Source organism: Fistularia commersonii, chromosome 18, assembly GCF_037954325.1.
Source record: "Fistularia commersonii isolate RoL2024-O1a breed Wild chromosome 18, RoL_Fcom_v1.0, whole genome shotgun sequence".
In the NCBI taxonomy this organism is placed as follows: domain Eukaryota; kingdom Metazoa; phylum Chordata; class Actinopteri; order Syngnathiformes; family Fistulariidae; genus Fistularia; species Fistularia commersonii.
Window position 1 is genome coordinate 13,005,354 of NC_141301.1, and position 13,859 is coordinate 13,019,212.

General features: G+C 45.7%; 1 protein-coding gene and 1 non-coding gene across 4 annotated transcripts; one reads left to right on the forward strand and one right to left on the reverse strand.

Moving 5' to 3' along the window:
* Positions 1–398: 398 nt before the first annotated feature.
* Positions 399–12,659, reverse strand: rab4b (RAB4B, member RAS oncogene family). Of its 3 annotated transcripts, XM_086165018.1 has the most exons (9): positions 12,387–12,659; positions 10,755–12,295; positions 6,704–6,784; positions 5,551–5,665; positions 5,317–5,379; positions 2,839–2,993; positions 2,631–2,726; positions 2,367–2,535; positions 399–2,277 (listed from the first exon to the last, which is right to left on the reverse strand). In XM_086165018.1, the coding sequence occupies exons 2-8, from the start codon at positions 10,768–10,770 to the stop codon at positions 2,420–2,422; spliced, it is 642 nt and encodes a 213-aa protein (XP_086021144.1). In that variant the 5' UTR covers positions 10,771–12,295; positions 12,387–12,659; the 3' UTR covers positions 399–2,277; positions 2,367–2,419. The 3 variants fall into 3 exon arrangements, with proteins under 3 accessions (XP_086021144.1, XP_086021145.1, XP_086021146.1); XM_086165019.1 differs by lacking the exon at positions 12,387–12,659 and having other exon boundaries at positions 399–2,271; positions 10,755–11,069; XM_086165020.1 differs by lacking the exons at positions 5,317–5,379; positions 12,387–12,659 and having other exon boundaries at positions 10,755–11,074.
* Positions 12,660–13,537: 878 nt separating this feature from the next.
* trnae-uuc (transfer RNA glutamic acid (anticodon UUC)) lies at positions 13,538–13,609 on the forward strand. The gene has a single exon. It is a non-coding gene; the product is annotated as a tRNA-Glu (tRNA).
* Positions 13,610–13,859: the final 250 nt, after the last annotated feature.

A 13,859-nucleotide genomic window follows, 5' to 3' on the forward strand; every position in this document is an offset into this window, starting at 1 on the left:
TGGTACGACCGCGGCTCACTTTGCAGGATGAGCTCCGCAGAGAAAAGCTCCGGACGCTGTCGGTTTATTAAGTACTTTGTCGATGACGATGCCAATTGATTAAAAACCCATTCGGGAATAATTAGGAACACCGACGTTTTGTCCTCGCCGAGAAAAAGAGGCTTCTCTACTATTTTAAATTGGAACTCTTTAGTGGAAAGGCTCACAGTACAAAAGACTGCGTTTCATAACCCATTCATTTAACACCGATGTCATAATTAACTAACGTTATCCATATTTTATGACTCCTCTGGATCTCACTTTAACAGCGGCCCGGCTGTTCGTCCCCAATCCGATTGAGATCTCGGTTATTGTACGGTTTTAAAAATAAATAAATCAAAATAATAAATCAAGACGTCTACAAGTAAAATCTTTATTACAGAGTACAGTTCAAGTAAAATTAAATGTACAATTCTATTGTTACAGCATATGAACGAAAGATGTTAAAAGTAAAAGTGCACTTGCAGAAGGAGACAAACTATCACAGGATGCCGATAGTAAATGATTTTTTTTTCCTTTTTTTTTTTTTGAAACCGCCCGTCTCGATAACCGCAGCGTTCCCTTCTCGCGCAGTTCGCGATCCTTCTCCTTTTAAGTGCCGGATCACCTCAGCTTCAACGCTTTGGGTTTAACTTCACCTCAGGCCGGAGGAGATGGAGGAGGGGTCAGTTTGACCGTCTCTCAGTGCTTTCAGACACAAGCAGTGGATTTGACTAAACAGTAGGTCATTTGGTGTTTTCTTTTTTTTTGGGGGGGGGGGTTCTGACTTGTTAACTCTTCTTCAGCGGCCCCGCGGTGATACATGGAAAAATGAAATCCATGTTTCGGGAGAGGAGGTGTGTGTGTGTGTGTGTGTGAGGAGGGGGAATTCCCCCGTTTTCTCCCGGGTACCGCGGGGTTTTGCTATAATGAGAAAACATCTGCTCGGCAAGCTGTCGCAGCGGAGCGGGGCCGCTCGGCTCGACGGTCGAAGCGAAAGCGACTCGGAAGGTTAAAAACAGAACCCTGAAATTTTATCGAGGCTTGTGCGCAACCGCGCGTGATTAAACAGTGTCAAGCCTCTGTGAGGGAACTGGGTGGGCGGTGGGAAAGTTTCCCAAACATGGCACTGAGGCAAAACCAATTGTGGTTTCCTGTGACGTTCCTTATAAGGTATGTGCATGAGGAGCAGCACGCATTAAAAGATCAAAAGAGAATAAAAAAAAAAATAAAAAATCCCTGCAAGCGGGGAAAAACGTTAATTTTGCCCCGACTCCTAATCCTTGCTCAACACTCCGCGGGAGGTCACTCATCGGAGTCAGGGACCTTTGGAGTAAAATGGAGAAAAATAAAAGAAGTCTCTTCTTTTGTGCTTTTGGGTTTATCCTTAACCCGATCCGTAGTCGGACGCGGAGTGATTGGACGGGACTCGAGAGTGAGCGGAGTATCTTGGTTGCGGTCGATAGTCTACGTCCTAAAAAGTGCACGGCGATGCACGCTACAAATTCGAAACTCGATGTGACCGCATGTCTTAAGAGGAAAAAAAAAACAAAAAAAAAACACAGCCTGCAGGAAATGAAAAACTTTCCACGACACTTACTAGTTGCTTCAGTGTGGATAAGATTGAAGGGAGGATATACGCTGGACCGCCGCAGGAGGGTTTGTATACGCGTCGGTCACCGTTTATATACAAGTCGGAATTAACCGAGTCGATCGACGAGAGGACACGTTTGGCCCGTTTCGGCCTGTGAACATCCGAAAGATGCGCGACTGTAAGAGTGCAAACAAGCAAAACGTCAATAAATGCCTTCATGAATGTTAAAACTCGGGACGAGCTCCATTCACATCGAATACGAAAGTATGAATCCTACATGGAGAAGTTTAAAGGGCCCGGATATACCGCCAAAAAAAAGAAAAAAAAAAAAAAAAAAAAAAGGGGACAGAAACAAAAAATAATTTATCAGGAAAGATGTGCAAATAGAGAAAGCTTAAAGAAGCGCGGGACGAAACGTACAGAAATAAAAGCAGCGGTGCAGCCCAGACACCCAACCCTTGACGTGTCCTTGTCTGGTAAGCGACAAAGGAGCCGGGGCTCCTCGCTCTCGCGCCTCGGGGTTCCTCGGGGTGACCTCCTCGGCCAAGAGGTAGAGTCTTACCAGAGGTCAGGGGTTGCGGTATCTCCCTGTCCGCTCATCCAGGTGATCCGAGGTGTGTGAGGTTGCCGGAGGAAAGGTCCCAGACACCCCAAAACACCTGGAGCTGACACCAAGAACACAGAGAGAGAATGACTGCGAGTGGCTTAAAGTGAGGGAATCCATTCAAATCAGAGACGGCGAGACGCCGCTGACCTGTACGCGACGTCCTGTCAGTGTGGGGCTGGGGGGAGCGCGGGGGTCCGGCCCTAGCAGTTACACTGCTGCTTGTTCTGTGTGGTGTTGCCCCTCGGTTGCCGCAGCTGCCTCAGCGAGGCGTCCCCGTACTGGATCCCCGAGCCCATCCTCTCCGGGTCCAGCTCGCCTTTTGAATCAGAGACGAGCGTGCGGGCGTTAGGGTCTGCGCGCCCGGGCGTCGGGACGTCGCGCGCTTCCTCGGCAAACGACCGCCCGCCGTACCTGAGTCGATCTTGTTGAGGATGGTGCGAGCGCACTTCAGGAAGCCCTCCTCGACGTTCTCCCCCGTCAGAGCGCTGGTCTCCAGGAACATGAGCTCTGAGAGGATTTTAAAGAGGAGGGGACGACGACCGATAAAAAACAAGATGAAGCGCGCGGGAGCAGCAGCTTTTACACGGGGGGGGGGTAAGAGAGATTTAACGCCGGTTACCGTTCTCCTGAGCGAAGCGCGACGCCTCCAGGAAGGTCACCTCTCTATCGGCGTCCAGATCCTTCTTGTTGCCGCACAGGATGATGACTATGTTGGGGCTCGCCAGCGTCCTGGCGTCCGTCAGCCAGTTGGTCAGGGCGTTGTATGTCTCCCGGCTGCAATGCGGGACGGACGGGCGTGAGTCGGGACGGCGAGGCGATTGTAATAAATGTAATGTTTCAAAGCCGCTGAGAAATGAGTTTCTTAGCTTGTGCAAAGTACCGCTCCTTGTTTTTCCGTTTTTTTTTTTTCCCCCTTCAAGGTGCGGTTGTGTTACGACAAGGTGTGTGACGGATATTTTCAAAAAACACAAGCTCTGACAGTAAACAGACGCCAGCGGGGCGCAGAGTCGCGACGCCTCCGGGGTAAAAACAGCCAAAGTCGGCTTTTGCCGTGAGTTAGGAGAAATCCTGTATTCAGCGAGTCGACTGTCGAATTAAATGTTTATAAATATTCATACGTCCTGTTATTTTTAATGAGGCGGGAGGAAGAGGCGTTTTAATTATTTTAATCGGCTTATTTTAGTTTCTCTCCGAATTCGGTTTCGGGGTGCTTTGATTTTCTGCTAAAACGTCTGACGATGTTTAGACGGCCAATTTAAGAGCGGCTCATAGCTCATCCGTCCCCGAGCTTCTCCTTCAGTTTCCCCGTCAGGGCTGTCAAGCTTTCAAAACGAAGGAAAATTACAAACGCTCAACCCGCAGGGACGCAACGTTTCTTCCTGTCCGCTGACAGGGAAAGGCGGGGACCGACTGCTGGCCATCTGGGGGTGTCGAGCAGCCAAGACTCTCTAATACGGAATCCATCAAGGGTAAGATTTTAGCCAAAATATCGCTTGGCTTCGGAAAAACGCTGCAGAAATATCGCTACAGAACTGCGTGTGGGGGGTGAGGGAGGTAATGGCTCCTTCGTGCTAATAACATCAGCCATAAGTGATGGTACGGGTGACGGACATTAAACCGTGATGTCCTTCGTTTCTTCTCCTGTACGACTTGAGTCTCCTTGACTTACGGTTTGAACTGGTTCTGTGGCCGAGCTCGTAACTCAATTTGCTCGTAAATCAAATTAAATTCCCCCACTGAAATTTACTGAAATGCTATTAATCCATTCCAGCCCCTCCCGTATTGAGGAAAATGTACTTTACAAATAACAAATTATATATAAAAAAAAAAAAAAATACTGCACGCTTAATTCTACAATGTGTTGCTAAGTAACTTGCATACTTTATGGCTAAACTTCATTTAGCGACAAAGTGATCGCTGCTCCTCTTCTAAAAATGATCAAACCATCCCCGACTCTTCCGATGGCTGCCCGTTCACATTCCCGCCGTTTGCTGCACCGAAGCCCCGTAAATGTCCCGTGGCTTCTCACGCTCTGTATTTTACCCAAAACAACTCCTCCTCCTCTACATGGACAAGTTGACAACATGCACAGCTCGCTCACGATTTTCGCTAGGCTTGCTAGCGGCGGGCGGCGCGTCCGACTTCAGGGACGGCCGCGCCGTTGTCAAACGCTCAATCCGCTCGCTTGTAATTCAGATCTCGGCTCGTATCACGGAGCAAAAACGAACAAAAAAAAAAAAAAAGAAGAAACAAAAATACGACTGAGCGATGGCTCGTATCTTGGAAAACTCGTGCGGTACCGATGTGAGCGTTCCCCCGATTTAAAAGTTCTTTGCATTCAAAACCGTCCGCCGACCTCAGGGCACACGCAACACAACCCTTTCTATCTTCTGCTCTTATTACTATATTCTCTTTATCACACATTTTTGTTCTACCCTTCGGGAATCCTGTCGCCGGTCTTTGCTGACATCTCTGAGGACTCAGATGCTGAAGTGTCATCTGTTTCTGGACTCCGAGTTTGGATGCTCGGCTCCGTGCGCTGGAAGCCTGACCGCAAATGTAGGCGTGACGGGAAGTTTGTCGAAAAACCCCCCGGGTCAAAGCCGCAAACGGCCCCGGAGGCGGGACGCGGGTCCGCCTGGTGGCACGAGGCCCGAGAGGTGAGGGGGCGGGCGCGGGTCGGCAGAATGATGGCTCGCAGCTGGATTCGCGAGCAGCCAGGGCATGACGTAAGTCGGGCCTCTTTCGCAAGCCGGAGGGAGCGGGCCGTTCTGCTGCGGTCCAAATAGCACAATCCTTCAACCACTTTCCAGTCCCTTTTCCCGGAAAACCTTTTCACCTATGAAATGGGATAAATGTCTCTGGATTCCAACCCCCCCGACCCCCCACTCACGCCGATCTTCTCTTCCCCTCGTGTTATCTCGCTACCATTTCCCGTCAGCTGACACGGTCTTTGATGGGATTTGCTTTACGATTGCGGCTAGCTCCCGGGAAGATGCCAAATTCGGCCATTTTAAATATGAATAATATGACAGAAATGAGCCACGCTGCCCTTAACATGTGTCATACATAAAGGTGTACGAGTTCGGTGTTTCACCTGGTAATGTCATAGACGAGGAGCGCTCCGGCTGCTCCTCGGTAGTAGCTGCGTGTCACCGAACTGAGAAGGTTACAGAAATGGGGACGTTAGAGGACACGGAAAAAAAAGATATTGTAATCACGATATTGCCGGCAGACGACAGGGTGCATGGGAAGGTAAATGAGACGGGGGGCCGCCGTCTCATTTACCTCAAACCTTATATTTGCGAGCTCAGATTGAAGGGGTGGTTACCGGAAGCGCTCCTGCCCGGCCGTGTCCCAGATCTGCAGCTTCACCGTCTTCCCTCCGACGTTGACGACTCTGGAGCCAAACTCCACTCCGATGGTGTGGTTGGAATCCTGTTTGACTGCCGAGGCGCCGAGGGAGAAAGCGGAGGAGGGGGAGACGGTGAGGTAATAGCCGGCCTGTTTCTTGTTACGTGTTATTTTGTTTCCTAAAAGCTGCAGTGTGTTTCTCTTCCTGCTAAACTCTCAACTGTATAAGCACTGAGGCAGCCTTTGGACTTCACTTGTATATCAGTGTTTGGATCCGTAATGCGCATCTGTGTGGTGCTCGTTTGAGAGACGGGAGCCGTTATCTTCAAGCAGCTCATCTGCACATTAGAGGAGAGGAGGCGTTCGGAGACGACGAAACCTGCCAACCTGCCCTCCCTCTCTTTCTGCTAACAACCCAGGGGCCGAACACAGCTGACGCTCAAAGAATACGGGGAGGCGTCGGCGCGGCTCCATTACGCACCTTCCTGCATGAATTCTCACAACAAAAACTATGGAAAGCACCTGTCAGGCTGCTTGACTTTGTGAAAACACAATATTCAAGGGCATCTTTAATTCGAATGCGACCGACGCTGGCATTGATTCGGGGACAAGTACTTAAGGTATTGTCTGCAAATCGTAGCTCATGTCTAATAAAGTAGCCATCATATAAAATGACTATATTTGTGTGAGCATAAATTCAATAATCTGATGGTGAAATCTGAATCCTGATAAAGAGTCAAAGTATTAAGTCATTCAAAACGTGAAAACAACAAAATACCAACATCACTTGTCAATGATATTCTTCATCAAATGGTTACCAATACATTTCTTGTTTTTTTTTTTGATAGAAGTTGTCAAATGTTTTGAATTTATCCGGCTCAGTAAACTCATGTATCCTCTCCCTCTGGTTTCCCCTCCCAGCCGTCAGGGAACAACTTTCTCGAGAGGAAGTTGGTTAAAAAGTCTCTCGTGACAGTTTCTGTTTTCGTATTCATGCTGTCTGTGTGGGACTATTTGATGCGTCAGGCATCACGTAACTCGTGAAATCAGTGAATACAGTGAAACAGTATCTCACATAATGCGTTCCCGGCGTGGCTCATAAGATTTAATAGGGGAAAAGAAAATCTTACATTTGTTCTCAATGAACTGATGGAGGAGGCAGGACTTCCCCGTTCCAGCGCTGCCAATCACCAAGAACTTAAACAGGAAATCTGAAAGGAGAGGAGGTAAGAGATCAATGCAAAGCCGACACGGGGGGAGAAACCCAACCTGCGGCTCATTGCGATCCCATCCTCGGAGACAATCCTTCTAATCCCGCTGAGCTACAACGTGCACAGCACCCAGCAACCCCGAATTAACCTACTAATCACCGAGTCCTGCACGGAATCAGCGCAACATAGTGCTTACGCTTCAATTATATCGTTGTTTGTCCGAGTTGGAAGGTGATGGTGCGTGAAGCATTGGAGACGCTGAGGCATGTAGTGACATGTTGAAGCGTTATCTATTAAACTCGGCTGGCTGGAACTGACTAGGACAGGAGCCAGCTGGTTGGACAGATGTTGCAACGGAGATCCTTGACTTTGAATCTGAACCTTCACAGATGATGCGGAACCCAAATGACTCAGAGGCCCCCCACCTCCCACCTCCCACCTCCCACCCCATCACGTTCTAGACAGCCTATGGCCACTGATCATCCGGGGCGTTATTTCATTTTGTCATCAAAAGCGCAACAAGGGGGATTTTAGAATCCAAATTGCTGAATCTGCACATTTTTATGACGGTAAAATTTAGCATACTGCAGTGCAACAAATCAATTTTCTACGGCCACAATCAATATTCTTGCTTTGGGTCTGCAGGAGATTGGAGTCAGAATGCTATTTTGGTTAGAGCTCAAGCGAATCTCCGGGCAGAGCTGGTGGCCTGGCACATTATTAGTGACCACCGTTGAATTCACATGGCGGGAGAACATGTTGCAAATATTCAGCTCTTCCGAGGCCAACGGGAGCAGCAGATGTACAGGAAAAAAAAAAGGGATGACACTGATCTTCTTTCCTCATCCAGCATTTAAACATATTATGCTAATAACCCCACCTGCTTTGGTAAACAAAACCCACTATCACCAATGCAGAATTTAGCGTGTGCTTGTCTGAGACGGTGTTTTCTCAAGCAACGTGAGATAAGGGTCACATTCAGGATAGCATGAGGGGTGCGGTAAACAAGCGCACACATACGCGCGCACAAAAACACACTTACACGCACGTACACACCTTTCTTCTCACACAACGATCAGCCTTACATCTAAACCATGCCTTGTCGACGGCCGTGACAGCAGAAGATGACAGAATCAAAAGCAAACAGCTCTGTTTTAGAAGCGTGCCTCAGCTTTTCAGGATTTTCCTTGACATCCCGCACTCCCTTGTGGGATCTGCATATCACAATCAAGCTGTCAATATGTCAAAGCTGGAGGGAGGAGTGGTGCAGCTTGGCGCTCTCAAAAGCAGCCCACCCGCCAATAGTGTTCTTTGTACATCAATATTAAATTACCCCTGAGGAGATGGACTAACGCTCTTGTGTACTTTCAGTCTTTGTGACAACATTTAATACACTAATCCCCAGATCATCTCGAGGTGTATGTTTCCTGTGTCCTCCGATGTATAGACAAGTGTGCAGGACATGAGGGAAAAAAAGTTTCCCGTCATGTTTACTCGGCTGTTAAAGTCACAGAGTAGAACAGAGACTTAACAGATCACATCATTTTATGAGCGATTTGATGAGAGACCATTTCCAAAGTCAACGCAAAGAGAACCACTCCCTACTAGGTGCAATGTCTGCAGAACTGAAACATTAGCTAGGAACTAGGGTGCCATATTTACTTGAAAAATATACTGGATCCAGTATTGAAAACCCCTAGAAGATACTCGACCTTCTTCCTCTTTCCTCTCAAACTAACCTTGGTCTGTTTTCTCAAAGCAAAATATTTCGGATGAATAAAGTTCAAATACTGAGCCTTAACGCAACACAGCTGGCACCTAAAAACAGAACTATTTGGACATTTTGGCTTCAGTTAGGAGGACATGCAATAAAACCAACTCACAGGACAGAGACGGTTGTGTGAAGTAATGTTGAGGATCCTGCATCGACTGAAATGGAGATCCTATCACAACCCTAGTGTTTACTTATTTGATGATCAATGGGCTTTTTCGAAGACAATTTTCAAGATATTCATCATTTTATTTCCATTTATTGGCTAGAATACGGAAATACTTTTAAGCATAAAATGAAATATTTATAGAGTTTGGGCCTGCATTTAAATTTGGAAAATGTGATGAATACTTTTGAGGGGTAAAATCAAATACAAAATTAAATTAAAATAAATAAACCTCACAATCATCATAGAATGGCTGACAAAAGTTTAAGCCATTTCCATTTCGAAGAAGATTTTTTGCAAGCGCATAATATTATTTGGTTCCACATGGGAGTCTAGTTTATTGTGATTCCTGGTTCACAAGAGAGAACAGTCATGTTTTCAGTTTTGCTTGACTGACCTCCTATTGACAGAAAAGGTCAACTGTCTGCAGCAAGGGAAAAACTAAACTAATTGTTTTTTCTTTTTTTGAGCTGTAATTAAATTCTATGTAAATAGGAAAGTGTTAGAAATAAACAAATCCTTTTAAACTGCACAAAGAATGAAATGAGAATAAATTATATGAAAGATCTTAGTTATTTCATTCTTTCACCGGGGGAAAAAAGTAGAAACAAATCACAATCCTTCAATTGTTTTCTCATCCAAATAAAAATTTAACATCAATTATCATTTCCTTGTGAGATTATATTGTTTGTTTGTTTTTTCTCCAGAATTTTAACAGGCAACACTGCCCTCTAAAAACCTGCCACAAAAAAATAAATGAAATCAGACAGTCTTTTTAAAGGGGGGGTGGTGAAATGTGTGGAACTCACATTAAAAAGTGATTATCATCACTATACTCGGTATCACACCTGGTAACTGAGATTTTCTCACAAGCTGATGGATGTAGTAGTACGGGTCAATATCACAAAGGTGCTTCTAGATGCCTTTGTCACCCCTCAGTTACTTCTTTTTTAAAGAAATGCAATCAATAACTTTGTCGATGTAACTACTAATGAAGAACAGGAATGACAAAGAATTAAAAAAACATGAATGAAATGGATCTTGGACAGTCAGTCATGTACTTCTTGCCAGTTTCACTGCTGCCCCTCAAAGACAGCAGACAGCAGAGGAGGCTGGGGGGAGAAATCAATAGAAAGCTATTACAGCTACCATTAGTGCCGGCACTTTCACATAAATACTGCTGGAGTAAAATTTCATAAAGGGGATGAAGGAGACAGAGAACAAGTTGGGGCAAAAGGACAGACATTGTGTGACATTTCAAAACATGAGGGCCGAGGTTGTCTTACTTATTGTTCTCATTGCAACATTACCTCAATGTATTTGAATTCTGTCTCTGCAGAAGACCTGTCAATTCATTGGAGGTCGCTCATGGTAAATGGGTGTGTGTGTGTTTCTTTTTTTCCCCCGTCAATCATTTGAAACCCAGACAATCTGCATTCAAACTAGGAGGTTTAAGCTAGCAATTGCTGCAACAAGTAAAAAGCAGCGAGGCTCGGCTCTACAGGTAACCGAGGCTCATACACAGCTTTCAAACTTCCTTATCCAGACGGGCCTTGCAGCTACCACTGAAATCAAAAACGCACCGCTAACAAGATCTCCATGTAACATTAATGCAGCTTGCAAAATGAGCCAAACCGCCGCGGAGCCCGAAAAAAAACCACCTATGTTTACCACCTTGACTTTAAGTAGTTACGTGTCTAAAGTTGATACAACTTTCACCTGCAAATCATACACCATATGTCTATATCATCTTCCTGATGTATCGAGGAAACAATTAGCACCGTCGCTGACAGGAGTGCGCAGTCTATTAAACACAACCACATTATTTGCTGCAGTCATATGAAATGACATTAAAAATCAGTTTCTCCCCGTAGCGCGTACGAGTTTGACACCTTAGGCGGAGGCTAGCGTTAGCTATCCGCGTAGCTAGCCTGCTAGCCTAGCAGGGTTGTCACTACAGAGCACAGAGAGGTGGGTTAACTGCTAGCAAACATGACATTATGTACACTATCACCCGACTGACACACACATACCGTATGTCTCGGACATGTCGGCCTTTGTTGTATTTGGGAGTCAACCGGAGCTTTTTGAGTGATTTCACAGGTGTTCGCCGGACTCCCACCTCTTTCGGGGTGTTTATCTAAGATGCTAAAGGCTCCTGATCCTCTGAGCTTCCTTCGTTTCGACCACAAGCAAACACGGCAGCTGCGTGTTACGTCACGTTTCGGCGAGTGTTGCCTTCACGGACTGATGCCAGTGTCGGATTTTTTTGGTTTGAGTAACGCAAACCGTCAAAGTAATCACAAACGTTATTTTCTTTATTTTACGATGATCCAAAAGATGGATTATCAGTGTTTCTTTACTCTGATCAAGACAAGGCATAAAATGTCAGTTTTCGAGTCATGTTGGCCGTATTTGTTCCAATGTTTGCATTTCAGTGTTTAATGGATGCTTTCCAGTGGATTTCAAAATAAAAGTAATGACAGCTGACAGTCTATTACAACTTTTCTTCATTATTTATGGTCAAAAAATCTCGGAAAACGCTTTGAGCATTTCGATCTTATTTATTACATGTAGGAGAGGAAGCTTCATCAGCATAATCAGAATTAAAGCAGTCCCGTTTGAATCGAAATGACCCTGAAAGCAAAATTGCGTGTGTATTAATATCTGATTCAGACATTTCCTCTGGAGGATTTGCATTTAACAAAAGATGATCTAGTTTTCTTCTATATAGTTTATAGTTTTCACTTGTTATTTAAGACACTTTATAGTTTATTTGTATTTCTTATTCTCTCTTTTTTTTAATGTTTATACAATTTTCTACTATTATTTATTTTTGATATATTTTTCTTGTAACTCTGGCACAACAATTTCCTTCGACATACATTAAGTTGCTCTTATTCTTATTCTTATTCTTATTCTTATTCTTATTCTTATTCTTATTCTTATTCTTATTCTTATTCTTATTAGTTGTGGGTGCAACAAAAGGCCACAAGGTGGCAGACAAAGCTAGTTTTACCTTCTGGCAATATTTTCTTCAACTATTGAGTTAACGTAGAGGTGGCCCTGAGGCCTCACCATGACAGAGCATGGCTTGGAATTTAATACCCTCCTCTGAAATATCTTGCATTTTCACAATAAGACCACGATAATTACCTCCAAACCGCCGCCGTTATCAAAAGAAATATTAAAAATGCAGCAACATTCACGTGCAGCGGCGTGTGCTGCCAAACCCAACGCTGCGTCTAAGGTGCGCGGATACTTCTCCCGACTTGCCTCGTCTTTTGAGGTTTTTTTAGGAATGTCTGTTTGTTCTCCACTTATTCATTCATCACCTTTCCATTACCTTGCGCACACAGAAACCCTCACGTCGGGCCCAGGGCGTGGAGTGGAAGGACGCCCAAAGGCAACAGGTAATAAATTACAGCCTCCCATTCTGCTAATATCTCTCTCGGTCCCTCCCAACCTTTGTTCCGCTCTGGCAGATCCCCTCATCTCTTCCAGGCCTTTTCACAGAGATAAAAGAAGCGGGGGAACATACGGCTCGGCGTCGTGTGGGGGCGAGGATGTTTTCCTAAGGTGGACGACAAGAAAAGATGGCCTCAAAGGTGTGCAGCAGGAAGGGAAAAGAAAAAGGGGGGGGGGCCGTCAGTTGCTCTGCTTACCTTTGCGGGCGCCTCATTGTTTCTTGTCCTCTCGTCGAATGCAGGCATCGTCATTCCTGCAGATGTTTGCCTGGACCGAGGGGGGGGGGGGGGGTCCGTGTGTTTGGGTAGGATTTGTAGGGGCGAGTTGGTGGGGGTTCGACCTTGGACTGCTGTGTTTCAGCCAATTAAGAGCAAAGGAAAAAAGAGAGATCCATTGGACTCACGTGTACTTTTCAGGACAAGCCTCCGACAACCCCAAAAAAAAAAAAAAAAAAAAAAAAAAAAAAAAAGAGGTGTAAAGGGAGGAGGGAATTTCAAACCGAGATCAAAACAAACGTGTCCGGGATGATCACAGAGGGGAAACCCCGACGACAGCCGCGCTGTTTACAACAAACACTGAGTCATTTTTCCACTGATAACAGGTGACGCTCCACGGTCGGCCGGTGTCTTTAAATCTGAAGTGTGTCACATAATGACACATGAACCATACAAAAGGACCGAGTTATAACCTGCTGTTTTATATACAGTAGAGATGAAAAGCATTCCCCGGGGAACATTAGAACATATGACACTGTAAACCTAATCATTAGATGTGAATGCATTAATGAGCAGAGTGGAAAGAGACCTGGTTGAAGTCTTTTTTTTTTTTTTTTTTTCTTCTTCAAACCCAAGGCTTAACCTATAGCGCTGCTTTGACTGTAGAAACAGAGCTGTGGAAGATAAAACCGTCTGCACCTGTCGAAAAACTCACCGGAGCCACGTCGAGGGGGTTGCGTACGTGCGCCGCGGTTCAACTCGAATCCGGTCGTATTCAGACTTTGGGTTATTTATTGGCTTTAGGGCAGTAACGCTTGTGCAACTGTTTGTTTGCATCCTCTCGCATTCACTGTGTGCACGGCTTGAGTCAATAAACCCCGCGGTTCAGGCCGCGCAGACCCCGGGCTATTTGAAAGGGGATTGGTGCTGCACCACAAAGGCAGCAGCAGTCTTTGAAATGGAAAAATGATAAATGCGTAAATCTTGACTCAGAGGGTCCACACGGATAAAGAAACTCATATCAGATCCCCTCCATCCTTCTTTTCATGTGATGCTTGGATCTCCAACATCTTTAGTAGGCATGGCGGCAGTGTGGTTGCAAGAAAATGCAAAAACATGTATACATGGCATTGTCCCATATGGTCTAGCGGTTAGGATTCCTGGTTTTCACCCAGGCGGCCCGGGTTCGACTCCCGGTATGGGAACACAGCTTTTTGGGGGTGTCGTGGAGCAATCGTCCTCGGAACCAAACTTTCCTAGTTCAATTTCCTGGTTTGAAGCTCTTTAGCAAGACGTTGAACCCCGAACTGCGATGCTAGACGGCAAGCCAACCGCTCACGGTTCATCCACGATGGGTCAAATGCAGAGAAGGGATTTCCTGCAAAGGATTAATAAAGTATCATAAAATGACCCAGATGTGTGAATGATCTGCGTCTCCGTTGGTGTCCTTGCGAT